We start from the raw sequence: 26,390 nt of genomic DNA, 5'->3' as shown, positions 1-26,390 counted from the left end.
TCTGTGTATAACACCAGATTAGAAATGCTTTGCAGCCTTTCAGTAGCCTGGTCCCAGGTCTGTTTATGCTCATGCCAAGATGTTTGTCTAGACAATGAATGACAGGGAGTTTACATGATAGCAAGTAGACTGGTACCCCAGGCTAGCCTTTCAGAACGTCAACCAACAAGGCCTTGTGTGGCTGTTATGATGCTTCAAAAAGTTTGGGGTCACTTAGAAATGTCCTTGTTTTTGAAAGAAAAGCAAAATGTTTTGTTTATTAAAATAACATAAAATTGATTCGAAATACAGTGTAGACATTGTTAATGTTGTAAATGACTATTGTAGCTGGAAACGGCAGATTTTTAATGGAATATCTGCCTAGGCGTACAGAGGCCCATTATCAGCAACCATCACTACTACTGTGTTCTAATGGCACGTTGTGTTAGCTAATCCAAGCCAGTTTGCGCTGTTCTGTGAAGGGAGTAGTACACAGCATTGTACGAGATCTTCAGTGTCTTGAAAATGTCTTGCATGGAATAGCCTTTATTTCTGAGAACAAGAATAGACTGACGAGTTTCAGAAGAAAGTTCTTTGTTTCTGTCCATTTTGAGCCTGTAATCGAACCCACGAATGCTGATGCTCCAGATACTCAACTAGTCTAAAGAAGGCCAGTTTTATTGCTTCTTTAATCAGAACAACAGTTTTCAGCTGTGCTAACATAATTGCAAAAGGGTTTTCTAATGATCAATTAGCCTTTTTAAAATGATAAACTTGGATTAGCTAACACAACGTGCCATTGGAACACAGGAGTGATGGTTGCTGATAATGGGCCTCGGTACGCCGTTTTCCCTGCTGTTAAAACTGTATCCTCTGTGTTGTTTCAGGTTGGAGAGATCACCAAGATCATGAAAGCCTACATCAACATGATAGTGAAGAAGAGATGCAGTGTCAGATCTGTGTCCAGCTACGGAACCAACTGGATCAGGTGACTAGGGACAGGACAGGACACAGCCCAGCTTGCTTCCCACCGCCCCAGGCTAACAGGACAGGACACAGACCAGTTGACTTCCCACGGCCCCAGGCTAACAGGACAGGACACAGACCAGTTGACTTCCCACCGCCCCAGGCTAACAGGACAGGACACAGACCAGTTGACTTCCCACTGCCCCAGGCTAACAGGACAGGACACAGACCAGTTGACTTCCCACTGCCCCAGGCTAACAGGACAGGACACAGACCAGTTGACTTCCCACTGCCCCAGGCTAACAGGACAGGAAACAGACCAGTTGACCTCCCACTGCCCCAGGCTAACAGGACAGGACACAGACCAGTTGACTTCCCACTGCCCCAGGCTAACAGGATAGGACACAGACCAGTTGACTTCCCACTGCCCCAGGCTAACAGGACAGGACACAGACCAGTTGACTTCCCACTGTCACAGGCTAACAGGACAGGACACAGACCAGTTGACCTCCCACTGCCCCAGGCTAACAGGATAGGACACAGACCAGTTGACTTCCCACTGCCCCAGGCTAACAGGATAGGACACAGACCAGTTGACTTCCCACTGCCCCAGGCTAACAGGACAGGACACAGACCAGTTGACTTCCCACTGCCACAGGCTAACAGGCTAAAAGGCTAACAGGATAGGACAGAACACAGTCCAGTTGGCTTCCCACCGTCCCAGGCTAACAGGCTAAAAGGCTAACAGGATAGGACAGGACACAGCCCAGCTTGCTTCCCCCGCCCCAGGCTAACAGGCTAAAAGGCTAACAGGCTAACAGGATAGGACAGGACAGTCCAGTTGGCTTCCCACCATCCCAGGCTAACAGGCTAACAGGACAGGACACAGTCCAGTTGGCTTCCCACCATCCCTCCCAGGCTAACAGGCTAACAGGCTAACAGGACAGGACACAGTCCAGTTGGCTTCCCACCGCCGCAGGCTAACAGGACAGGACAGGACACAGACCAGTTGACTTCCCACCGTCCCAGGCTAACAGGTTAAAAGGCTCACAGGACAGGACACAGTCCAGTTGGCTTCCCACCGTCCCAGGCTAACAGGCTAAAAGGCTAACAGGACAGGACACAGTCCAGTTGGCTTCCCACCGCCCCAGGCTAACAGGCTAAAAGGCTAACAGGACAGGACACAGTCCAGTTGGCTTCCCACCGCCCCAGGCTAACAGGTTAAAAGGCTCACAGGACAGGACACAGACCAGTTGGCTTCCCACCGCCCCAGGCTAACAGGTTAAAAGGCTCACAGGACAGGACACAGACCAGTTGGCTTCCCACCGCCCCAGGCTAACAGGCTAAAAGGCTCACAGGACAGGACACAGTCCAGTTGGCTTCCCACCGCCCCAGGCTAACAGCCTAAAAGGCTCACAGGACAGGACACAGTCCAGTTGGCTTCCCACCGCCCCAGGCTAAAAGGCTCACAGGACAGGACACAGTCCAGTTGGCTTCCCACCGCCCCAGGCTAACAGGCTAAAAGGCTAACACTACAATGCTAAAATTCTTTGAAGACAAGAGGGACTGTTCTCCTCAACCCAGATGTCTGGATAACTGAAGGCTGTTTATCAACTACTCAATATCTTGTTCACCTCCATTGACAACAAGGAATCGTAGTCTCTCATTGCATATATATGTGGTAAAGATGTGGTAAAGAGGTCAATGAAACGCGTGGGGGAAAGATCCAGATTCTCCTCATTGCCCCCCAGCAACATTAGCCTACGTTTAGGCTATTATTTCACACTCTGTTGAGGTAGAAATCGAAGTATAATGCTTGTATTGATGTCAACCCCAATACATGTTCATTTCATCGTCACCAATCAGCTGCGTTAAAGTTGAAAACTACTTTGACTACCACTACCAATTTCTGTATGCTAGCTATGCTACCAGCTTATACGAATGGGAGTTACTATTTAGCAGTCACTTCTTCTAAATCTGAAAAGGGACAACTTCTAAATGTTATGCAGTGAAAACAGCCAAATATATCCAAATCGGACTTAAATTACCACATTTTGAGCCTATTGCAATACATCAATTATGACGGATTTGGCAAATATTCACTTTGTTAGATCAGATGTGTTTGAATGTGCACCAATCCAGCGTTGTCCTTCAATCCCCCCGCCCCCCTGTCTGCATTCCATTGACCTCTTTACCAGAACATTCTAGAATGTCTAATTAAAATGTCTACCTGCTTTCCCTCAACCATTACATATAGCTTTTCTCTAGCTGTCGACAGAGTAGATAACCAACCATGTTATTTTCTGACATTATTTACATCACTTTATCAATGGTATGGACCGATCAAGTATCACGTCATGTCAGATGTCCTTTTGCTTCAAGTTTGAGCATTTCAAATACCTTTCCAATGGACTGAGATTTATATTGACTGAGAAGTGTCACTGTCAAGCCCTCCCTGACTATAGCTCCCGGGTTGTGTCTTATTTTGACATTGCAATTGTGTTATTGTTATTGTAACATACGAGTTGTTGATGCACACAACTATACCATTCTATATTTATAATGAGAAGAAGTGATTTGTCTCTCTAAGGATATACTATGTGATCATTATTGATCCTCAGGGCAGTCATTACTCATTACAATACTCTGTTTAGTAGCTACTCTATGCCACAGAATAGGGAAATAAGGTTTATAGACTTCCCCCTCGGGTTTGATGAGCAATATGAGTCCAATTTCAGACCACAGACCCAAAGAGTTGAACCTCTTTACATTTTAATGCCTTAAATAGTTTCACTGCTTCCATCCATGTTGTTATTTGACTACTTTGGACTGTAAGTAATAGTTTCACTGCTTCCATCCATGTTGTTATTCGACTACTTTGGACTGTAAGTAATTGTTTTGCCTTTCAGGAATGGCGTCCCCAAACAAGTGTATGTCAGGGTTAATAACTTGGTGGTTATAATCAGTTATAACACAGGTGGTCGAGGCTGCCATTCTACCCAGTGCCTGAGAAGCAGAGTTTAAACCACATGGTTTCAAATCTGGTGAAATGACACTTGCCTTTTATATATGACTAGAACAAACCAATATATATATATATATATATATATATATATATATATATATATATATATATATATATATATATGACTAGAACAAACCAATATATAGTCTGTTGCTTCTTCCTACTACTACATGTAGATTGTTTATTTACACCAAAGGCTGTGGTTAATATAAACATGTGCTTATTTCTGTAAACCATGATTATAGAATTTAGTCTCCAGTATTTTAAATAATTTAAACGGTTATATTTTCTATTATGAAAATCATTTATTATTATTTTTTGTCTTTTCAATGATTGTGACTGAAACTGTTGTTTAATGAGAGCGTGATGTTTTGATGAGACAAGCAGGACATCGCTTGGTACTTCTGTTACTGAAGGATGAATTGTTATTTGGGTCTTTATGGGAGGGAGGGAGGGTGACATTGTCTCACGTCAGATGGGGTCACTCCTCCGCGATGCTTGTACCTCAACCGGTCTTGTAGGACGTGGAACTCATATTCAAATTTGAATATTGAGCATCCGCCATTCAACAAATTAAAACATAGTCCCTTATTATTATTTTATTTTTTACATCACAGCGCTCTCCTATGATTCTCTGTGAAATAGGCAAAATAACTAGCTAGCTAAATTATTAAAAACGTTGTGACAGTGATTTAATGGTTTGCAATTGTGAGAAAATAAAAACAAACCTTCTGCTCAAATTCTGTGGCAGGACCGTTGGTCGCCAGGCAGTGACTTGATCAGCTATGTTGCTATCTGTTGTAGCTCGCTAGCTTACTGACATAGTTAGCTAGCTAGTCAGCTAGCTCTTCCGTCACTGACATATACAAGCTTGCTTAGCCTGTTTAAATGACCCTGGAGTTGTAGACATGCAGCCCCACAATGAATAGGAAGTAGCTGTTAACAAAAATCAGTCCACAGATCAGCATGTTTCTCCGGATCGTATTGTTGGGTCAGCTGACTCGAGAGGCTCCTGCTTCATGAAAACTCATAATAATGGAAGCATTAGCACTACTAGCTACAGTAGCTTGCTAGCTATCTTTCGTTGGAAGATTCACCATTGTGTGTGCAGCACTAAGAAGGTAGCTGGTTGGTTAGTAGTGTCGTTTCAGTCCAGATGATTTCAGGGACTGGCTCAGCTGTTGGACAAATGTATGCTTTCGTGCCCATTGTCAAACTTCAGAAATTCTGCTCATTGAAGCACAATAATAATTTGCTAGCTGTAAAAATGGGGCGACTAAGACTTCCTCACCAAAAAACATCAACATTATTGACATACTGTATTTGTGGTTTTACCATAGCTGAATTCAGACAGTTCTGAGGCAGGAATGAGGTTCAGCGAATGATGTCTCCTAGGTAATATATGTTCTAACGTCGTGACAGCCCGTTCTAGCCGGGCTTCTTTTGATCTATCCCATGATCCTTTGCGAGATACAAGACGGATCAGTGCAGGCGGAATCCACGTGCTATCTGATGGAAGACAATGGGAGGCTGGGGTATTTACTGTGTGTAATTCTAATAGTCAGGATGAGAGGGTCAGTACTATAAGCAGACACAGGCTGTTTCTCAGCTCTCTGTGTGTGCGTCTGAATTGGCACCCTATTCCTTATATAGTGCACTACTTTTGACATGTTCCAAATGGCACCCTAGTCCCTATATAGTGCACTACTTTAGACCGGGACCTATAGAGAATAGGGTGCCATTAGGGATGCCGCCCCTGTCTGTTTTTTCTGGCCAGCTGCCGGCAGCCACACCAGAACTACTGGTATGTTCCCCTTGACCATTACTGTACTTATGACATGTTTCTGTTTATTTGGAGAGAGAGAAAAAGAGAAACAATCTGGAAATGATTTGTTTTTGTAACTGGATTTACAAGATGCTTTAATAAATGATTGTATTTATAACCTGTTTGGCGTTGTCTGTACAGTGTTGTCTGGATAACAACATGTAGCTACAGTACTATGAAACAAAAGCAGTTTCTGGCCATTGGAATAACAAAAACAGTTTTGATACTAATGTAGCTACATCTTACACAAAATCCTGCCTTTTTAGAAAATGTAGCTTCTTCAGAAAAAAATATAAAGATACTTTGCAAGTAGCTAATATTTCACCAAAGAGAAGCAAAAAGCACACTGACATCACTAGAAAATTCATGCAACCAAGCAACACAGCCCTAAGGAGCTCGGTTAGGAACACAGCCCAAAGGAGCTCGACTAGGAACACAACCCTAAGGAGCTCGGTTAGGAACACAGCCCTAAGGAGCTCGACTAGGAACACAGCCCTAAGGAGCTCGGTTAGGAACACAGCCCTAAGGAGCTCGGTTAGGAACACAGCCCTAAGGAGCTCGGTTAGGAACACAGCCCAAAGGAGCTCGGTTAGGAACACAGCCCTAAGGAGCTCGACTAGGAACACAGCCCTAAGGAGCTCGACTAGGAACACAGCCCTAAGGAGCTCGGTTAGGAACACAACCCTAAGGAGCTCGGTTAGGAACACAGCCCTAAGGAGCTCGACTAGGAACACAGCCCTAAGGAGCTCGACTAGGAACACAGCCCTAAGGAGCTCGGTTAGGAACACAGCCCTAAGGAGCTCGGTTAGGAACACAGCCCTAAGGAGCTCGGTTAGGAACACAGCCCTAAGGAGCTCAACTAGGAACACATCCCTAAGGAGCTCGGTTAGGAACACAGCCCTAAGGAGCTCAACTAGGAACACATCCCTAAGGAGCTCGGTTAGGAACACAGCCCTAAGGAGCTCGGTTAGGAACACAGCCCTAAGGAGCTCGACTAGGAACACAGCCCAAAGGAGCTCGGTTAGGAACACAGCCCTAAGGAGCTCGACTAGGAACACAGCCCTAAGGAGCTCGGTTAGGAACACAGCCCTAAGGAGCTTGACTAGGAACACAGCCCTAAGGAGCTCAACTAGGAACACAGCCCTAAGGAGCTCGGTTAGGAACACAGCCCTAAGGAGCTCGACTAGGAACACAGCCCTAAGGAGCTCGGTTAGGAACACAGCCCTAAGGAGCTCGGTTAGGAACACAGCCCTAAGGAGCTCGACTAGGAACACAGCCCTAAGGAGCTCGACTAGGAACACAACCCTAAGGAGCTCGGTTAGGAACACAACCCTAAGGAGCTCGGTTAGGAACACAGCCCTAAGGAGCTCGACTAGGAACACAGCCCTAAGGAGCTTGACTAGGAACACAGCCCTAAGGAGCTCGGTTAGGAACACAGCCCTAAGGAGCTTGACTAGGAACACAACCCTAAGGAGCTCGGTTACCCTGCCGCCCCAGTATGCTGCTTACTTATTTGGAAACTCAATTTGATTTAGTGATTTGATGATTTCTTGACTGGAACTGTCCATATATATTCATTCTGAAAAATTGTGGAGGGTTTTTTCTTTGCAGTGTTTTAATAATCAATCAATGTTTTACTGAAAGATATTTTCATTTGGGTGCAGGACAAAAGAGTTACTGAGAGAAGAACACCAGGGTTGTGTTAAGATGGCACAAATATCAGAAAACGTTTTTTAAATGACTGCCAGCAAATATTAAAATTGTACACATTCAGGTAGAATGTACAGCACAGCACTACATTTCAACACTCCGTTTCAAAAAATGTCTACTGTTTCTTGCCTACTTGAATGCGACCCAGTCTCTTTAATAAGTGTTGTTCTGGTTAACTACTAGCCATGCTTTGTGGTTTTAGTCTGGGTTTGTGTATAAGCACTTTGTGACATCAGCTGATGTAAAAAGGCCTTTATAAACTTGTGATTTGATGTTGCATTTATATTTTTGTTCAGTGTACATTAGTCTATGATTGCCATGGCTCAAACATCTTCGAGAGGCTTCATTGATTAACGAACGTATCTTTACACACTTCATACATTGATTTATCCAGGTGATAGAATAAGCTGTCGAATTGAGCTTTTAATTCACGGGAGCGCGCATTAAAAACGATTTGCGCACTCGTGTGAGCACGGTCACGAGAAAAAATATAGACACGTGACCCAGTGAGCCAATTAGAGTTTAAAACACCTATGCGCGCTCCTGGTCGACAAAAAGAAGACGGAGAGAGTTGAAAAATAAGCGCAAACATTTAGCAATCTGTCTGTAAATTAGTACATATCAGAGCATTAACTAGCTACACAATGTCTGAAGAAAAGCCAAAGGTAAGAAATGTTCTGTGTGATTGAATATGTTCCGTATTTCCTTGTCGAGCGTACTAATATGTTGGTGATAACGGTAGGTTGCCAGATTCCGATTTGAGCGGGTAAAAAGAGAAAACAAAGGTTGTTTGATTTGTGGACATTTTGTAACGTTTTGCGTGTAGAAAATTTGGGCTAACTAGACAGTTATCTGATAGATGTAGTGTACTATTTATCTATTCCTGTTTTTGTAAAGTGATGGTTTTCAGTGAAACAGCGCCATTGTGACTTCTGCGCCCGTTGGAGTAGAGACCAACGGCGTTATCACTCTTTATGAGCTAACTAGCTAGCATGCTAACGTTAGCTGGAGCTGCCGCCCCACTGATGGCTGACCAGTTATCCATCTAGGTTAGCATGGCTCTTGCTGTTAGAGCTAGCATACTAACGTTAGATGGAGCTGCCACCCTACTGATGGTTGGCCAGTTAGCCTTCTAGTTAGCTGGAGCTGCCGCCCCACGGATAACTGGCTAGTTAGCTGGAGCTGCCGCCCCACTGATAACTGGCCAGTTAGCCATCTAGTTAGCTGGAGCTGCCACCCTACTGATGGCTGACCAGTTAGCAATCTAGGTTAGCATGGCTCTTGTTGTTAGAGCTAACTAGCTAAGCTATTGCTAGCTACAAAGGGTAAACACAAATGTTTGACACGGAGATATTAACTCACCGCCAGACTGAACTCGTCAACCTACCAGTGCTGTTATACTCGTCCTACACTGCCGTTTTTTGTGACAATGTTGTGTAATTGTGCGATGCAGGGCTCCCTTACAAAAGAGACACTTTGTCCCAATGGGACTCTGCTAAAATGAAGGTACATTAAAATACAACCGTTAGCAGTGTGGTAGCTAACTTAGTTTTATTAGATGGAGTTGCCGTGACTAGTTAGCTAACATCTTCATGTTGCAATGCCCGTCGAGATGCTTTAATTTTAGCCAAAAAGTTTGCTCCATCTAATGCATAACATTAACTGTTAGACTGTAGCTTTTAAGCTGGGCCCAGAAATTGGGCCCGGCTTCTCTCAAGGCCATCAGACTGTTAAACAGCCACCACTAACATTGAGAGGCTGCTGCCCACATTGAGACCCAATCACGGTTCATTTTAAATGTCACTCTAATAATGTTTACATATCTTACATTACTCATATCACCTGTATATACAGTATTTTATACCATCTACTGCATCATGCCTATGCAGCTCGGTCCATCGCTTATTCATACTTATATGTACATATTCTCATTCACCCCTTCAGATTTGTGTGTATTAGGTAGTTGTGAAATTGTTAGATATTACTGCACTGTCGGAACTAGAAGCACAAGCATTTCCCTACACTCGCATTAACATCTGCTAACCATGTGTTATATCATATAACATATAACATATAAACAATGTAGCTATTGTCTCTGAAATGCACCCGTTCCCCACTGTTTTTTCAGGAAGGAGTGAAGACTGAAAACGACCACATCAACCTTAAGGTTGCAGGTCAAGATGGGTCAGTAGTCCAGTTCAAAATTAAAAGGCACACTCCGCTCAGCAAGCTGATGAAGGCGTACTGCGAAAGACAGGTGAGGCTGTCCTTAAAGTTTACATTCATCTGTACTTTTCTGCTCGTATAAGACAATGTTAAGCTTTGAGGCTGATTGTACAACCTTACAGGGCAACTCCTGACCACAGTAACTTGCTAGATGAGCCTGACAGTGTTTTCTCTCCCCTCATCTTTTATTTCAGGGTTTGTCAATTAGACAGATACGGTTTAGGTTTGACGGACAGCCAATCAACGAGACCGACACACCTGCACAGGTAGGTGACACTCACTTTCGGTGTAGTCCTCTATAATGCAAAAGATACAGAAGAAGTTATAACATGTACAGATGGAGTTACAAGTACACTGACCATTCTATGTATTTGTGTTGGCAGCTTGAGATGGAAGATGAGGATACTATTGATGTATTTCAACAACAGACTGGAGGAGGCTCCTTCCTCTCAGAGGCTTCTCTTAAAGGTGTATGGACCCTCTGAGGCGCCTCCCCCTCTGAGGACAGAAACACAGTTGATGAGCAGCAACTTTTTTTTATTAAATAATGGTCCCGCTTTTTTTTGTGTGATTGATCTGCTCGTAGCCATGGTCTTATTCTTTTCGAGCTGGATTTCATGCCACCAATCCACAAATGTCTTGTTTATATTCATATTGAGGATGGACTATAAACTGCTTGTTTTGGAGGAGAATGTGTTTGTTTCACACACGGGACAATGGGGATGTGGGGGGTTCAACTCATTCAGGCTTTGTCCCAACTGGCTCCCTATTCCTCTTATAGTGCTCTACACTAAACAAAGTAGTGCACTATAGGGTGCCATTTGGGACACATATTAAATCTACCATAGGTTGAGGGACTTAGTGTTGAACAGGTCTCATAATATGCAAAATTATATTTTTTATTTTTGTCTGCTGTTTTTAAGTACATTTTGCAAAATATACAGTCCAAGTGATCAATTGTAATTTTAAACCTGTACAATGTGTTGAAGGAATATTGGTGAATGGGGTGCTCTACTGCTGGTGCCATTAGATTGAATTGCTTTGTGTCTCTGGAACAAAGGCTTTACTAAAGTGAACAGAAACGTCTATGATGGAAAAGAGTTTCAGGTCTATTTTCAACATCGCTTGAAAGAATGCAACTTACCTTTCACATGTCTGTTTGGTTTCTACCCCCTCATCCCTTCCACACAGATTTAAGGGAAGTAGTTGAGCTCCTGGTTTTAGCCCATCCCTCAATCAATATTTTGTGACAAAATAAAAGGGAATCCACCATGACTTCAACAACCTTTGATCTTTTTGTTTCTAATCAGACTTGATGAATCTTCCCACCTGCCTTCAGACTGCTGTGGTGGACTTGAATAGGCAGCACGGGTCCACTAGTCCTTATGTTGCTCTAATGATTTGTACATTGTCTTTTACTACTGTATACAATAAATATAGTTTGGTACTCAGCTACCTTGTTTTTTCCTTTTGGCTGCTGTATGAGGGGTGCTGAAAGACTGTTGCTGTCTTCCTAGGCCACTTTAGGAAATTTCAAACCGCACATTTTATCAAATAGGAAAAAGTACATGGATGGTAATTAACTGTTTGGTCATTCACTTCACACAGAGCGAGTCAAGCCGTGTTTGTGAAGCTACAGTACTTCCAGCAAGGGGTGCTGTCAGCTGTTAGTGTTTATTCTTCAGCATTTTCTGGAGGCTGTATTTAACTAGGCAAGTCCGTTAAGAACCCATTCTTATTTACCATAACAGCCTACCATTAAAGCCTGTCTAGAAATGACAGTAAGTCATAGCCATAAATTAAAGGAAGCTTGGCTATTAGTCATTTCACAAAAATAATCAGCTTTTCAATGACCGTGGACAGTGAAACGCTACACTGTTTCAATACCTGCAGGAATTCTCTTGATTTTACTTGTTACATCGTCAAATGCAATACGACCCCTGAGTAGGTAGAAACTCATTCACTTCAATACGACCCCCTGAGTAGGTAGAAACTCATTCACTTCAATACGACCCCCTGAGTAGGTAGAAACTCATTCACTTCAATACGACCCCCTGAGTAGGTAGAAACTCATTCACTTCAATACGACCCCCTGAGTAGGTAGAAACTCATTCACTTCAATACGACCCCCTGAGTAGGTAGAAACTCATTCACTTCAATACGACCCCCTGAGTAGGTAGAAACTCATTCACTTCAATACGACCCCCTGAGTAGGTAGAAACTCATTCACTTCAATACGACCCCCTGAGTAGGTAGAAACTCATTCACTTCAATACGACCCCCGAGTAGGTAGAAACTCATTCACTTCAATACGACCCCCGAGTAGGTAGAAACTCATTCACTTCAATACGACCCCCGAGTAGGTAGAAACTCATTCACTTCAATACGACCCCCTGAGTAGGTAGAAACTCATTCACTTCAATACGACCCCCTGAGTAGGTAGAAACTCATTCACTTCAATACGACCCCCTGAGTAGGTAGAAACTCATTCACTTCAATACGACCCCCTGAGTAGGTAGAAACTCATTCACTTCAATACGACCCCCTGAGTAGGTAGAAACTCATTCACTTCAATACGACCCCCGAGTAGGTAGAAACTCATTCTCTACGGAGAGAAGCTATGTGCAGTTGGAACAAATCTTTCCAGTGAACTTAGTGTAGAGGTTAGACACAGCCAAGTCACCTAGCAGTTTCATTTACCTGTTCTCACTTCAATAGTTCCTATCTGAGGTTAGACACAGTGTTTGTCTATGGAGATTGCATAGTTGTGTGTTTGATTTCATACACCTGTCAGCAACAGGTGTGGCTGAAATAGAACCCACTCATTTGAAGGGATGTCCACATATAGTAAATGTAATGCATGTGAATTTGTAAATGAAGGTGGGTCATTGGAGGATATTCATGTTGTAGTTGAACTTGATATTTAGTTTCTTAAATAGAGGGGCAGATGGAGCCAATTGTAGTCAGAGGTGACTAGTCTTGCACATTTCTTTTGAAGGATGTGTAATTGATAAACCAAACCACTAATCTTTCTGATGATTCTGATGGACTTAAGCACTTTCAGACTTATGTCTGATTTCTGTGTTATTACCTATATATACTGTTATTCTGTCTATCTATTGATCGTTCATATATTAGCTCCAAAAGCAACGCATCATGTCAGAAATATCCGTAACATCAGGTAAAGAACGGTCTGGAATTGACCAATGGGGACACCTTTAATGTCATACACAACACCATTCAATACGAGAGTGTCTAACCTATAGCGGTGAGCTTTAGACACACCCACTGCTTTAGACACGCCCACTGATTTAGACACACCCACTGTTTTAGATACACCCACTGCTGCTTTAGACACGCCCTCTGCTTTAGACACACCCACTGCTTTATATACGCCCACTGCTTTAGGCTCACCCACTGCTTTATACACGCCCACTGCTTTAGACACACCCACTGCTTTAGACACGCCCACTCCTTCCAACACGCCCACTGCTTTAGACACACCCACCGATTTAGACACACCCAGTTATTTAGACACGCCCACTCCTTCCAACATGCCCACTCCCTCCAACACGCCCACTCCTTCCAACACACCCACTCTTTCCAACACACCCACTGCCTTAGACACACCCACTCCTTACAACACGCCCACTCCTTCCAACACGCCCATTCCTTCCAACACGCCCACTGCATTAGACACACCCACTCTTTCCGACACACCCACTCCTTCCAACACGCCAATTCCTTCCAACACGCCACTGCTGGAGACACACCCACTCCTTCCAACACGCCCACTGCTGGAGACACACCCACTCCTTCCAACACACCCACTGCATTAGACACACCCACTCCTTCAACACGCCCACTGCATTAGACACACCCACTCCTTCAACACACCCACTGCATTAGACACACCCACTCCTTCCAACACGCCACTGCTGGAGACACACCCACTCCTTCCAACACGCCCACTGCATTAGACACACCCACTCCTTCAACACACCCACTGCATTAGACACACCCACTCCTTCAACACGCCCACTGCATTAGACACACCCACTCCTTCCAACACACCCACTGCATTAGACACACCCATTCCTTCCAACACACCCACTCCTTCCAACACGCCCACTCCCCCACTCCTTCCAACACACCCACTCCTTCCAACACGTCCACTCCTTCCAACACGCCCACTACTCAGAGACCAGTTCAGGAAGCAGCTAGCTCCACTGGCCATATTTGGTGGGGAATGGAACACTAAATGTGTAAATGTGCAGTAACTGCAGTTGACTGGTATTTTGGACGTAGTAATTGCATTATAACTGCAGTTTTACTGCAACATTACTGCAGTAAAAACATTTTTTATTTTGGATGCAGTATTTTCCGCATACTGCAGTTATACTGCACTCTATATCTGCAGGTATACTGCACTCTATATCTGCAGGTATACTGCACTCTATATCTGCAGGTATACTGCACTCTATATCTGCAGGTATACTGCACTCTGACTGCAATCTTTTTCAATAAGGAACATTTCAACCGGGAACATTCTACATTTTGAGAATTATCTGGCTCCTGTGGTAGAACCAAAAACAGTCACCTCTGTGGTAGAACCAAAAACAGTCACTCTGTGGTAGAACCAAAAACAGTCAACTCTGTGGTAGAACCAAAAACAGTCAACTCTGTGGTAGAACCAAAAACAGTCAACTCTGTGGTAGAACCAAAAACGGTCAACTCTGTGGTAGAACCAAAAACGGTCAACTCTGTGGTAGAACCAAAAACGGTCAACTCTGTGGTAGAACCAAAAACAGTCAACTCTGTGGTAGAACCAAAAACAGTCAACTCTGTGGTAGAACCAAAAACAGTCAACTCTGTGGTAGAACCAAAAACAGTCAACTCTGTGGTAGAACCAAAAACAGTCAACTCTGTGGTAGAACTGTGGCACCTGCTGGACACGCTCACCATCCACTAAACTAGAGGAAACTACTCCTCCGGCCACACGGTGGCGCTGTCTGCGTATGAAGGGATTCTCTTTTTACATAGCAGCGTCTGCATGGTTCCTCTGTTTTTATGTTAAGAGGTAAAGTTTACTGTTTTGAATCCTGTTGTGAGGAAGTGTTTAGGATCATCAAAAGGAGTTGAATAAATTTCATGCATATGTTTCATTTGTTACAGAAAGCGTTTGTTTACATTCACAGTATGTTTCGAAGGATCTGCTTTTAAAGGTAGGAGAGCTGTCTACTTGCTATCTTGATTGTTAGCTAACTAGTTTAGAGTATGATTCATCTGACTGTAAACTAGCTCTAGCTAGATAGCCAACTAACGTTAACGTTGCTCTGCAAGCTGATTATGAGAGCTCATCTCTCCAATGTCAGAACTACCTTGCTATGCTACAAGCTATTGATCTTGGCGAAGCGGTCTCACTGCATCTCAGTGCAAGAGGCGTCACTGCAGTCCCTGGTTCGAATCCTGGCTGCATCACATCCGGCCGTGATTGGGAGTCCCGTAGCGCCGCCGGGTTTGGATGGGGCAGGCCGTCATTGTAAATAATAGTTTGTTCTTAAATAACTGACTTGCATAGTTAAATAAAGGTCATAAAAACGTGGGTCATGGTTGAGTTTTTAAAGCTAGCCATCTACTGTATCTTCGCTACTAACCAACTCTGGGTCTATGGGGCTCTGCCTGCTTCAATGTTTCGCCTTTTATCGTTGTGGTTCTGCTTACGAATTCATTTTCTGCTGAACTGATATCTCTGACATGAACTTATCTATAACATTATGAACTGCTGAATAAAGGAGGCTCACAATGTATTGGAGTTTTACTCACTGTCAACATGATCAAATTAGGTCTGGACGATATGGACAAAATATCATATTGTCTGTTTTTTTATTAGACGGCATTTTATGTTTTGTTTTAGAATAATAAAAGTTAAAAAATGTTCTTTATGAGTAGTGCGTGACCCTAGGGTGACAACACATACTGACTGTACATTCTGAGTGTTATATACTGTTCAATTAAACTTCAACCCAAAATTATTTTCAGCATTTAAATCAATTTCTGCATTTCCTGCACTCATGTGAGATCATTTCCATACTGCCACGTAGGGCTGGACGATATGGACAAACAATCTAGGCCTTATTTTTAAACACATGTTGGAATTGCAATTTGACTTGTGATTTAGAGCAAAACACTTGGGTGAACTGTTGGAATCGTGGAAAATAATAATTATTTTAATTCTGTAGTTACAAGTGGGCACTTCGAATACAATTTGACATGACAACAAATGAAAATGCCAGGGAGGAGTTATTGTCACAGGGTAGGAACCATGGTGTTTACAAGTGTTTCCTAGAGGACCCTATAATCTTTGGCTACATTGAATGTTTTCACTTAGCTACCTCATGAAGTTAACATATTCTTGCTTAGCGTGTTCCTCTTTGATTTAGGTTTACAACATCACTGGTATTATCAGTCCCTTTGGAAGGTATTCAGACCCCTTGACTTTTCCCACATTTTAATAGGTTACGGCCTTATTCTAAAATTGATTAAATCATTCCCCCCTCAATCTACACACACTACCCCAAAAAAACAGGTTATTAGAGATTTATGCTAATTTATTACAACAACAAAAAAATCACATTTAATATAAGTATTCAGACCCTTTACTCAGTACTTTGTTGAAGCACCTTTGGCAGTGATTACAGCCTCCAGTCTTCTTGGGTATGACACAAGCTTGGCACACCTGTATTTGGGGAGTTTCTCCCATTCTTCTCTGCAGATCCTCTCAAGCTCTGTCAGGTTGGATGGGGAGCGTTGCTGCACAGCTATTTTCAGGTATCTCCAGAGATGTTCGATCAGGTTCAAGTCTGGACTCTGGCTGGGCCACTCAGGGGCATTCAGAGACTTGTCCCGAAGCCACTCCTGTGTTTTCTTGGCTGTGTGCTTAGGGTTGCTGTCCTGTTGGAAGTTGAACCTTCGCCCCAATCTGAGGTCCTGAGCGCTCTGGATCAGGTTTTCATCAAGGATCTCTCTGTAATTTGCTCTGTTCATCTTTGCCTTGATCCTGACTAGTCTCTCAGTCTCTGCCGCTGAAAAACACACCCACAGCATGATGCTGACACCACAATGCTTCACAGTAGGGATGGTGCCAGGTTTCCTCCAGATGTGACACTTGGCATTCAGGCCAAAGAGTTCAATCTTGGTTTCATCAGACCAGAGAATCTTGTTTCTCATGGTCTGAGAGTCCTTTAGGTGCCTTTTGGCAAACTCCAAGCAGGCTTTCATGTGCCTTTTACTGAGGAGTGGCTTCTGTCTGGCCACTCTCCTATAAAGGCCTGATTGGTGGAGTGCTGCAGAGATGGTTGTCCTTCTAGAAGGTTCTCCCATCTCCACAGAGGAACTCTGGAGCTCTGTCAAAATGACCATTGGGTTCTTGGTCACCTCCCTGTCCAAGGCCCTTCTCCCCCGATTGCTCAGTTTGGCCTGGTGGCCAGCTTTAGGAAGACTGTTGGTGGTTCCAAACTTCTTCCATTTAAGAATGATGGAGGCCACTGTGTTCTTAGGGACCTTCAATGCTGCAGAAATGTTGTGGTAACCTTCCCCAGATCTGTGCCTTGGCACAATCCTGTCTCGGAGCTCTACAGACAATTCCTTCAACCTCATGGCTTGGTTTTTGCTCTGACATGCGCTGTCAACTGTGGGACCTTATATAGACAGGTGTGTGCCTTTCCAAATCATGTCCAATCAATTGAATTTACCTCAAGTGGACTCCAATCAAGTTGTAGAAACATCTCAAGGATGATCAATGGAAACAGGATGCACCTGAGCTCAATTTTGAGTCTCAAATCAAATCAAATTTTATTTGTCACATACACATGGTTAGCAGATGTTAATGCGAGTGTAGCGAAATGCTTGTGCTTCTAGTTCCGACAATGCAGTAATAACCAACGATTAATCTAGCTAATAATTCCAAAACTACTACCTTATACACACAAGTGTAAAGGGATAAAGAATATGTACATAAAGATATATGAATGAGTGATGGTACAGAACGGCATAGGCAAGATGCAGTAGATGGTATCGAGTACAGTATATACAGTATATACATATGAGTAATGTAGGGTATGTAAACAAAGTGGCATAGTTAAAGTGGCTAGTGATACATGTATTACATAAAGATGCAGTAGATGATATAGAGTACAGTATATATGTATACATATGAGATTAATAATGTAGGGTATGTAAACATTATATTAGGTAGCATTGTTTAAAGTGGCTAGTGATATATTTTTACATCATTTCCCATCAATTCCCATTATTAAAGTGGCTGGAGTTGAGTCAGTGTGTTGGCAGCAGCCTCTCAATGTTAGTGGTGGCTGTTTAACAGTCTGATGGCCTTGAGATAGAAGCTGTTTTTCAGTCTCTCCGTCCCAGCTTTGATGCACCTGTACTGACCTCGCCTTCTGGATGATAGCGGGGTGAACAGGCAGTGGCTCGGGTTGTTGTTGTCCTTGATGATCTTTATGGCCTTTCTGTGACATCGGGTGGTGTAGGTGTCCTGGAGGGCAGGTAGTTTGCCCCCGGTGATGCGTTGTGCAGACCTCACTACCCTCTGGAGAGCCTTACGGTTGTGGGCGGAGCAGTTGCCGTACCAGGCGGTGATACAGTCCGACAGGATGCTCTCGATTGTGCATCTGTAGAAGTTTGGGAGTGCTTTTGGTGACAAGACAAATTTCTTCAGCCTCCTGAGGTTGAAGAGGCGCTGCTGCGCCTTCTTCACGATACTGTCTGTGTGGGTGGACCAATTCAGTTTGTCTGTGATGTGTATGCCGAGGAACTTAAAACTTACTACCCTCTCCACTACTGTTCCATCGATGTGGATAGGGGGGTGTTCCCTCTGCTGTTTCCTGAAGTCCACAATCATCTCCTTAGTTTTGTTGACGTTGAATGTGAGGTTATTTTTCTGACACCACACTCCGAGGGCCCTCACCTCCTCCCTGTAGGCCGCCTCGTCGTTGTTGGTAATCAAGCCTACCACTGTTGTGTCGTCCGCAAACTTGATGATTGAGTTGGAGGCGTGCGTGGCCACGCAGTCGTGGGTGAACAGGGAGTACAGGAGAGGGCTCAGAACGCACCCTTGAGGGGCCCCAGTGTTGAGGATCAGCGGGGAGGAGATGTTGTTACCTACCCTCATAGCAAAGGATCTTAATACTTATGTAAATAACGTATTTCTGTTTTTTATTTTTAATACATTTGCAAAAATGTCTATAAACCTGTTTTCGGCTTTGTCATTATGGGGTATTGTGTGTAGATAGTGGTGGATTTATTTCAAAAATCCATTTTAGGATAAGTCTATAACGTAACAAAATGTGTAAAAAGACAAGAGGTCTGTATACTTTCCAAAGGCACTGTATAGCTAATTATGTTTTCTCTTATTCAGGGTCGCCTAGTGGTTAGTGTTGGACTAGTAACCAGCAGGTAGCCTAGTGGTTAGTGTTGGACTAGTAACCAGCAGGTAGCCTAGTGGTTAGTGTTGGGCCAGTAACCAGCAGGTAGCCTAGTGGTTAGTGTTGGGCCAGTAACCAGCAGGTAGCCTAGTGGTTAGTGTTGGGCCAGTAACCAGCAGGTAGCCTAGTGGTTAGTGTTGGACTAGTAACCAGCAGGTAGCCTAGTGGTTAGTGTTGGACTAGTAACCAGCAGGTAGCCTAGTGGTTAGTGTTGGGCCAGTAACCAGCAGGTAGCCTAGTGGTTAGTGTTGGGCCAGTAACCAGCAGGTAGCCTAGTGGTTAGTGTTGGGCCAGTAACCAGCAGGTAGCCTAGTGGTTAGTGTTGGACTAGTAACCAGCAGGTAGCCTAGTGGTTAGTGTTGGACTAGTAACCAGCAGGTAGCCTAGTGGTTAGTGTTGGGCCAGTAACCAGCAGGTAGCCTAGTGGTTAGTGTTGGGCCAGTAACCAGCAGGTAGCCTAGTGGTTAGTGTTGGGCCAGTAACCAGCAGGTAGCCTAGTGGTTAGTGTTGGGCCAGTAACCAGCAGGTAGCCTAGTGGTTAGTGTTGGGCTAGTAACCAGCAGGTAGCCTAGTGGTTAGTGTTGGGCTAGTAACCAGCAGGTAGCCTAGTGGTTAGTGTTGGGCCAGTAACCAGCAGGTAGCCTAGTGGTTAGTGTTGGGCCAGTAACCAGCAGGTAGCCTAGTGGTTAGTGTTGGGCCAGTAACCAGCAGGTAGCCTAGTGGTTAGTGTTGGGCCAGTAACCAGCAGGTAGCCTAGTGGTTAGTGTTGGGCCAGTAACCAGCAGGTAGCCTAGTGGTTAGTGTTGGACTAGTAACCAGCAGGTAGCCTAGTGGTTAGTGTTGGGCCAGTAACCAGCAGGTAGCCTAGTGGTTAGTGTTGGGCTAGTAACCAGCAGGTAGCCTAGTGGCTAGTGTTGGACTAGTAACCAGCAGGTAGCCTAGTGGTTAGTGTTGGGCCAGTAACCAGCAGGTAGCCTAGTGGTTAGTTTTGGGCTAGTAACCAGCAGGTAGCCTAGTGGTTAGTGTTGGACTAGTAACCAGCAGGTAGCGTAGTGGTTAGTGTTGGACTAGTAACCAGCAGGTAGCCTAGTGGTTAGTGTTGGGCTAGTAACCAGCAGGTAGCCTAGTGGTTAGTGTTGGGCTAGTAACCAGCAGGTAGCCTAGTGGTTAGTGTTGGACTAGTAACCAGCAGGTAGCCTAGTGGTTAGTGTTGGACTAGTAACCAGCAGGTAGCCTAGTGGTTAGTGTTGGGCCAGTAACCAGCAGGTAGCCTAGTGGTTAGTGTTGGGCTAGTAACCAGCAGGTAGCCTAGTGGTTAGTGTTGGACTAGTAACCAGCAGGTAGCCTAGTGGTTAGTGTTGGGCTAGTAACCAGCAGGTAGCCTAGTGGTTAGTGTTGGGCCAGTAACCAGCAGGTAGCCTAGTGGTTAGTGTTGGGCCAGTAACCAGCAGGTAGCCTAGTGGTTAGTGTTGGGCCAGTAACCAGCAGGTAGCCTAGTGGTTAGTGTTGGGCCAGTAACCAGCAGGTAGCCTAGTGGTTAGTGTTGGGCCAGTAACCAGCAGGTAGCCTAGTGGTTAGTGTTGGGCCAGTAACCAGCAGGTAGCCTAGTGGTTAGTGTTGGACTAGTAACCAGCAGGTAGCCTAGTGGTTAGTGTTGGACTAGTAACCAGCAGGTAGCCTAGTGGTTAGTGTTGGGCTAGTAACCAGCAGGTAGCCTAGTGGTTAGTGTTGGGCCAGTAACCAGCAGGTAGCCTAGTGGTTAGTGTTGGGCCAGTAACCAGCAGGTAGCCTAGTGGTTAGTGTTGGGCCAGTAACCAGCAGGTAGCCTAGTGGTTAGTGTTGGGCCAGTAACCAGCAGGTAGCCTAGTGGTTAGTGTTGGGCCAGTAACCAGCAGGTAGCCTAGTGGTTAGTGTTGGGCCAGTAACCAGCAGGTAGCCTAGTGGTTAGTGTTGGGCCAGTAACCAGCAGGTAGCCTAGTGGTTAGTGTTGGACCAGTAACCAGCAGGTAGCCTAGTGGTTAGTGTTGGGCCAGTAACCAGCAGGTAGCCTAGTGGTTAGTGTTGGGCCAGTAACCAGCAGGTAGCCTAGTGGTTAGTGTTGGGCCAGTAACCAGCAGGTAGCCTAGTGGTTAGTGTTGGACTAGTAACCAGCAGGTAGCCTAGTGGTTAGTGTTGGGCCAGTAACCAGCAGGTAGCCTAGTGGTTAGTGTTGGGCTAGTAACCAGCAGGTAGCCTAGTGGTTAGTGTTGGACTAGTAACCAGCAGGTAGCCTAGTGGTTAGTGTTGGGCCAGTAACCAGCAGGTAGCCTAGTGGTTAGTTTTGGGCTAGTAACCAGCAGGTAGCCTAGTGGTTAGTGTTGGACTAGTAACCAGCAGGTAGCCTAGTGGTTAGTGTTGGACTAGTAACCAGCAGGTAGCCTAGTGGTTAGTGTTGGGCTAGTAACCAGCAGGTAGCCTAGTGGTTAGTGTTGGGCTAGTAACCAGCAGGTAGCCTAGTGGTTAGTGTTGGACTAGTAACCAGCAGGTAGCCTAGTGGTTAGTGTTGGACTAGTAACCAGCAGGTAGCCTAGTGGTTAGTGTTGGGCCAGTAACCAGCAGGTAGCCTAGTGGTTAGTGTTGGGCTAGTAACCAGCAGGTAGCCTAGTGGTTAGTGTTGGACTAGTAACCAGCAGGTAGCCTAGTGGTTAGTGTTGGGCTAGTAACCAGCAGGTAGCCTAGTGGTTAGTGTTGGGCCAGTAACCAGCAGGTAGCCTAGTGGTTAGTGTTGGGCCAGTAACCAGCAGGTAGCCTAGTGGTTAGTGTTGGGCCAGTAACCAGCAGGTAGCCTAGTGGTTAGTGTTGGGCCAGTAACCAGCAGGTAGCCTAGTGGTTAGTGTTGGGCCAGTAACCAGCAGGTAGCCTAGTGGTTAGTGTTGGGCCAGTAACCAGCAGGTAGCCTAGTGGTTAGTGTTGGACTAGTAACCAGCAGGTAGCCTAGTGGTTAGTGTTGGACTAGTAACCAGCAGGTAGCCTAGTGGTTAGTGTTGGGCTAGTAACCAGCAGGTAGCCTAGTGGTTAGTGTTGGGCCAGTAACCAGCAGGTAGCCTAGTGGTTAGTGTTGGGCCAGTAACCAGCAGGTAGCCTAGTGGTTAGTGTTGGGCCAGTAACCAGCAGGTAGCCTAGTGGTTAGTGTTGGGCCAGTAACCAGCAGGTAGCCTAGTGGTTAGTGTTGGGCCAGTAACCAGCAGGTAGCCTAGTGGTTAGTGTTGGACCAGTAACCAGCAGGTAGCCTAGTGGTTAGTGTTGGGCCAGTAACCAGCAGGTAGCCTAGTGGTTAGTGTTGGGCCAGTAACCAGCAGGTAGCCTAGTGGTTAGTGTTGGGCCAGTAACCAGCAGGTAGCCTAGTGGTTAGTGTTGGACTAGTAACCAGCAGGTAGCCTAGTGGTTAGTGTTGGGCCAGTAACCAGCAGGTAGCCTAGTGGTTAGTGTTGGGCTAGTAACCAGCAGGTAGCCTAGTGGTTAGTGTTGGACTAGTAACCAGCAGGTAGCCTAGTGGTTAGTGTTGGGCCAGTAACCAGCAGGTAGCCTAGTGGTTAGTTTTGGGCTAGTAACCAGCAGGTAGCCTAGTGGTTAGTGTTGGACTAGTAACCAGCAGGTAGCCTAGTGGTTAGTGTTGGACTAGTAACCAGCAGGTAGCCTAGTGGTTAGTGTTGGGCTAGTAACCAGCAGGTAGCCTAGTGGTTAGTGTTGGGCTAGTAACCAGCAGGTAGCCTAGTGGTTAGTGTTGGACTAGTAACCAGCAGGTAGCCTAGTGGTTAGTGTTGGACTAGTAACCAGCAGGTAGCCTAGTGGTTAGTGTTGGGCCAGTAACCAGCAGGTAGCCTAGTGGTTAGTGTTGGGCTAGTAACCAGCAGGTAGCCTAGTGGTTAGTGTTGGACTAGTAACCAGCAGGTAGCCTAGTGGTTAGTGTTGGGCTAGTAACCAGCAGGTAGCCTAGTGGTTAGTGTTGGGCCAGTAACCAGCAGGTAGCCTAGTGGTTAGTGTTGGGCCAGTAACCAGCAGGTAGCCTAGTGGTTAGTGTTGGGCCAGTAACCAGCAGGTAGCCTAGTGGTTAGTGTTGGGCCAGTAACCAGCAGGTAGCCTAGTGGTTAGTGTTGGGCCAGTAACCAGCAGGTAGCCTAGTGGTTAGTGTTGGACTAGTAACCAGCAGGTAGCCTAGTGGTTAGTGTTGGACTAGTAACCAGCAGGTAGCCTAGTGGTTAGTGTTGGGCTAGTAACCAGCAGGTAGCCTAGTGGTTAGTGTTGGGCCAGTAACCAGCAGGTAGCCTAGTGGTTAGTGTTGGGCCAGTAACCAGCAGGTAGCCTAGTGGTTAGTGTTGGGCCAGTAACCAGCAGGTAGCCTAGTGGTTAGTGTTGGGCTAGTAACCAGCAGGTAGCCTAGTGGTTAGTGTTGGGCTAGTAACCAGCAGGTAGCCTAGTGGTTAGTGTTGGACTAGTAACCAGCAGGTAGCCTAGTGGTTAGTGTTGGACTAGTAACCAGCAGGTAGCCTAGTGGTTAGTGTTGGGCCAGTAACCAGCAGGTAGCCTAGTGGTTAGTGTTGGGCTAGTAACCAGCAGGTAGCCTAGTGGTTAGTGTTGGACTAGTAACCAGCAGGTAGCCTAGTGGTTAGTGTTGGGCTAGTAACCAGCAGGTAGCCTAGTGGTTAGTGTTGGGCCAGTAACCAGCAGGTAGCCTAGTGGTTAGTGTTGGGCCAGTAACCAGCAGGTAGCCTAGTGGTTAGTGTTGGGCCAGTAACCAGCAGGTAGCCTAGTGGTTAGTGTTGGGCCAGTAACCAGCAGGTAGCCTAGTGGTTAGTGTTGGGCCAGTAACCAGCAGGTAGCCTAGTGGTTAGTGTTGGGCCAGTAACCAGCAGGTAGCCTAGTGGTTAGTGTTGGACTAGTAACCAGCAGGTAGCCTAGTGGTTAGTGTTGGACTAGTAACCAGCAGGTAGCCTAGTGGTTAGTGTTGGGCTAGTAACCAGCAGGTAGCCTAGTGGTTAGTGTTGGGCCAGTAACTAGCAGGTAGCCTAGTGGTTAGTGTTGGGCCAGTAACCAGCAGGTAGACCAGCAGGTAGCCTAGTGGTTAGTGTTGGGCCAGTAACCAGCAGGTAGCCTAGTGGTTAGTGCTGGGCCAGTAACCAGCAGGTAGCCTAGTGGTTAGTGTTGGGCCAGTAACCAGCAGGTAGCCTAGTGGTTAGTGTTGGGCCAGTAACCAGCAGGTAGCCTAGTGGTTAGTGTTGGGCCAGTAACCAGCAGGTAGCCTAGTGGTTAGTGTTGGGCCAGTAACCAGCAGGTAGCCTAGTGGTTAGTGCATTGGGCCAGTAACCAGCAGGTAGCCTAGTGGTTAGTGTTGGGCCAGTAACCAGCAGGTAGCCTAGTGGTTAGTGTTGGGCCAGTAACCAGCAGGTAGCCTAGTGGTTAGTGTTGGGCCAGTAACCAGCAGGTAGCCTAGTGGTTAGTGTTGGGCCAGTAACCAGCAGGTAGCCTAGTGGTTAGTGTTGGGCCAGTAACCAGCAGGTAGCCTAGTGGTTAGTGTTGGGCCAGTAACCAGCAGGTAGCCTAGTGGTTAGTGTTGGGCCAGTAACCAGCAGGTAGCCTAGTGGTTAGTGTTGGGCCAGTAACCAGCAGGTAGCCTAGTGGTTAGTGCATTGGGCCAGTAACCAGCAGGTAGCCTAGTGGTTAGTGTTGGGCCAGTAACCAGCAGGTAGCCTAGTGGTTAGTGTTGGGCCAGTAACCAGCAGGTAGCCTAGTGGTTAGTGTTGGGCCAGTAACCAGCAGGTAGCCTAGTGGTTAGTGTTGGGCCAGTAACCAGCAGGTAGCCTAGTGGTTAGTGTTGGGCCAGTAACCAGCAGGTAGCCTAGTGGTTAGTGTTGGGCCAGTAACCAGCAGGTAGCCTAGTGGTTAGTGTTGGGCCAGTAACCAGCAGGTAGCCTAGTGGTTAGTGTTGGGCCAGTAACCAGCAGGTAGCCTAGTGGTTAGTGCATTGGGCCAGTAACCAGCAGGTAGCCTAGTGGTTAGTGTTGGGCCAGTAACCAGCAGGTAGCCTAGTGGTTAGTGTTGGGCCAGTAACCAGCAGGTAGCCTAGTGGTTAGTGTTGGGCCAGTAACCAGCAGGTAGCCTAGTGGTTAGTGTTGGGCCAGTAACCAGCAGGTAGCCTAGTGGTTAGTGTTGGGCCAGTAACCAGCAGGTAGCCTAGTGGTTAGTGTTGGGCCAGTAACCAGCAGGTAGCCTAGTGGTTAGTGTTGGGCCAGTAACCAGCAGGTAGCCTAGTGGTTAGTGTTGGGCCAGTAACCAGCAGGTAGCCTAGTGGTTAGTGTTGGGCCAGTAACCAGCAGGTAGCCTAGTGGTTAGTGTTGGGCCAGTAACCAGCAGGTAGCCTAGTGGTTAGTGTTGGGCCAGTAACCAGCAGGTAGCCTAGTGGTTAGTGTTGGGCCAGTAACCAGCAGGTAGCCTAGTGGTTAGTGTTGGGCCAGTAACCAGCAGGTAGCCTAGTGGTTAGTGTTGGGCCAGTAACCAGCAGGTAGCCTAGTGGTTAGTGTTGGGCCAGTAACCAGCAGGTAGCCTAGTGGTTAGTGTTGGGCCAGTAACCAGCAGGTAGCCTAGTGGTTAGTGTTGGGCCAGTAACCAGCAGGTAGCCTAGTGGTTAGTGTTGGGCCAGTAACCAGCAGGTAGCCTAGTGGTTAGTGTTGGGCCAGTAACCAGCAGGTAGCCTAGTGGTTAGTGTTGGGCCAGTAACCAGCAGGTAGCCTAGTGGTTAGTGTTGGGCCAGTAACCAGCAGGTAGCCTAGTGGTTAGTGTTGGGCCAGTAACCAGCAGGTAGCCTAGTGGTTAGTGCATTGGGCCAGTAACCAGCAGGTAGCCTAGTGGTTAGTGTTGGGCCAGTAACCAGCAGGTAGCCTAGTGGTTAGTGTTGGGCCAGTAACCAGCAGGTAGCCTAGTGGTTAGTGTTGGGCCAGTAACCAGCAGGTAGCCTAGTGGTTAGTGTTGGGCCAGTAACCAGCAGGTAGCCTAGTGGTTAGTGTTGGGCCAGTAACCAGCAGGTAGCCTAGTGGTTAGTGTTGGGCCAGTAACCAGCAGGTAGCCTAGTGGTTAGTGTTGGGCCAGTAACCAGCAGGTAGCCTAGTGGTTAGTGTTGGGC

The 26,390-nt window shown here is 46.0% G+C and overlaps 3 protein-coding genes across 3 annotated transcripts in view; all 3 read left to right on the top strand.

Annotated features, from left to right (window-relative positions):
* The window catches only part of LOC139405547 (unconventional myosin-X-like), a 252,096-nt gene extending 250,769 nt beyond the window's left edge, over positions 1 to 1,327 (top strand). The window contains exon 40 of the mRNA XM_071147963.1: positions 867 to 1,327. Coding sequence (XP_071004064.1) covers positions 867 to 971 — 105 coding nt within the window. The 3' untranslated portion in view covers positions 972 to 1,327. The remainder of the gene's footprint in view (positions 1 to 866) is intronic.
* Positions 1,328 to 8,040: 6,713 nt separating this feature from the next.
* Positions 8,041 to 11,182, top strand: LOC139405545 (small ubiquitin-related modifier 3-like). The gene is made up of 4 exons (XM_071147962.1): positions 8,041 to 8,170; positions 9,634 to 9,762; positions 9,926 to 9,997; positions 10,115 to 11,182. The coding sequence occupies exons 1-4, from the start codon at positions 8,150 to 8,152 to the stop codon at positions 10,214 to 10,216; spliced, it is 324 nt and encodes a 107-aa protein (XP_071004063.1). The 5' UTR covers positions 8,041 to 8,149; the 3' UTR covers positions 10,217 to 11,182.
* Positions 11,183 to 14,816: 3,634 nt separating this feature from the next.
* The window catches only part of LOC139405548 (trichohyalin-like), a 103,134-nt gene continuing 91,560 nt past the window's right edge, over positions 14,817 to 26,390 (top strand). Inside the window, exon 1 of the mRNA XM_071147964.1 lies at positions 14,817 to 14,956. The gene's annotated coding sequence lies outside the window, so the exon portion shown is untranslated. The remainder of the gene's footprint in view (positions 14,957 to 26,390) is intronic.

This window comes from Oncorhynchus clarkii, chromosome 3 (genome assembly GCF_045791955.1).
Source record: "Oncorhynchus clarkii lewisi isolate Uvic-CL-2024 chromosome 3, UVic_Ocla_1.0, whole genome shotgun sequence".
NCBI classification, from domain to species: domain Eukaryota; kingdom Metazoa; phylum Chordata; class Actinopteri; order Salmoniformes; family Salmonidae; genus Oncorhynchus; species Oncorhynchus clarkii.
The sequence above is the reverse complement of the archived record's forward strand: the minus strand, read 5'-3'. Positions and strand labels throughout refer to the sequence as shown.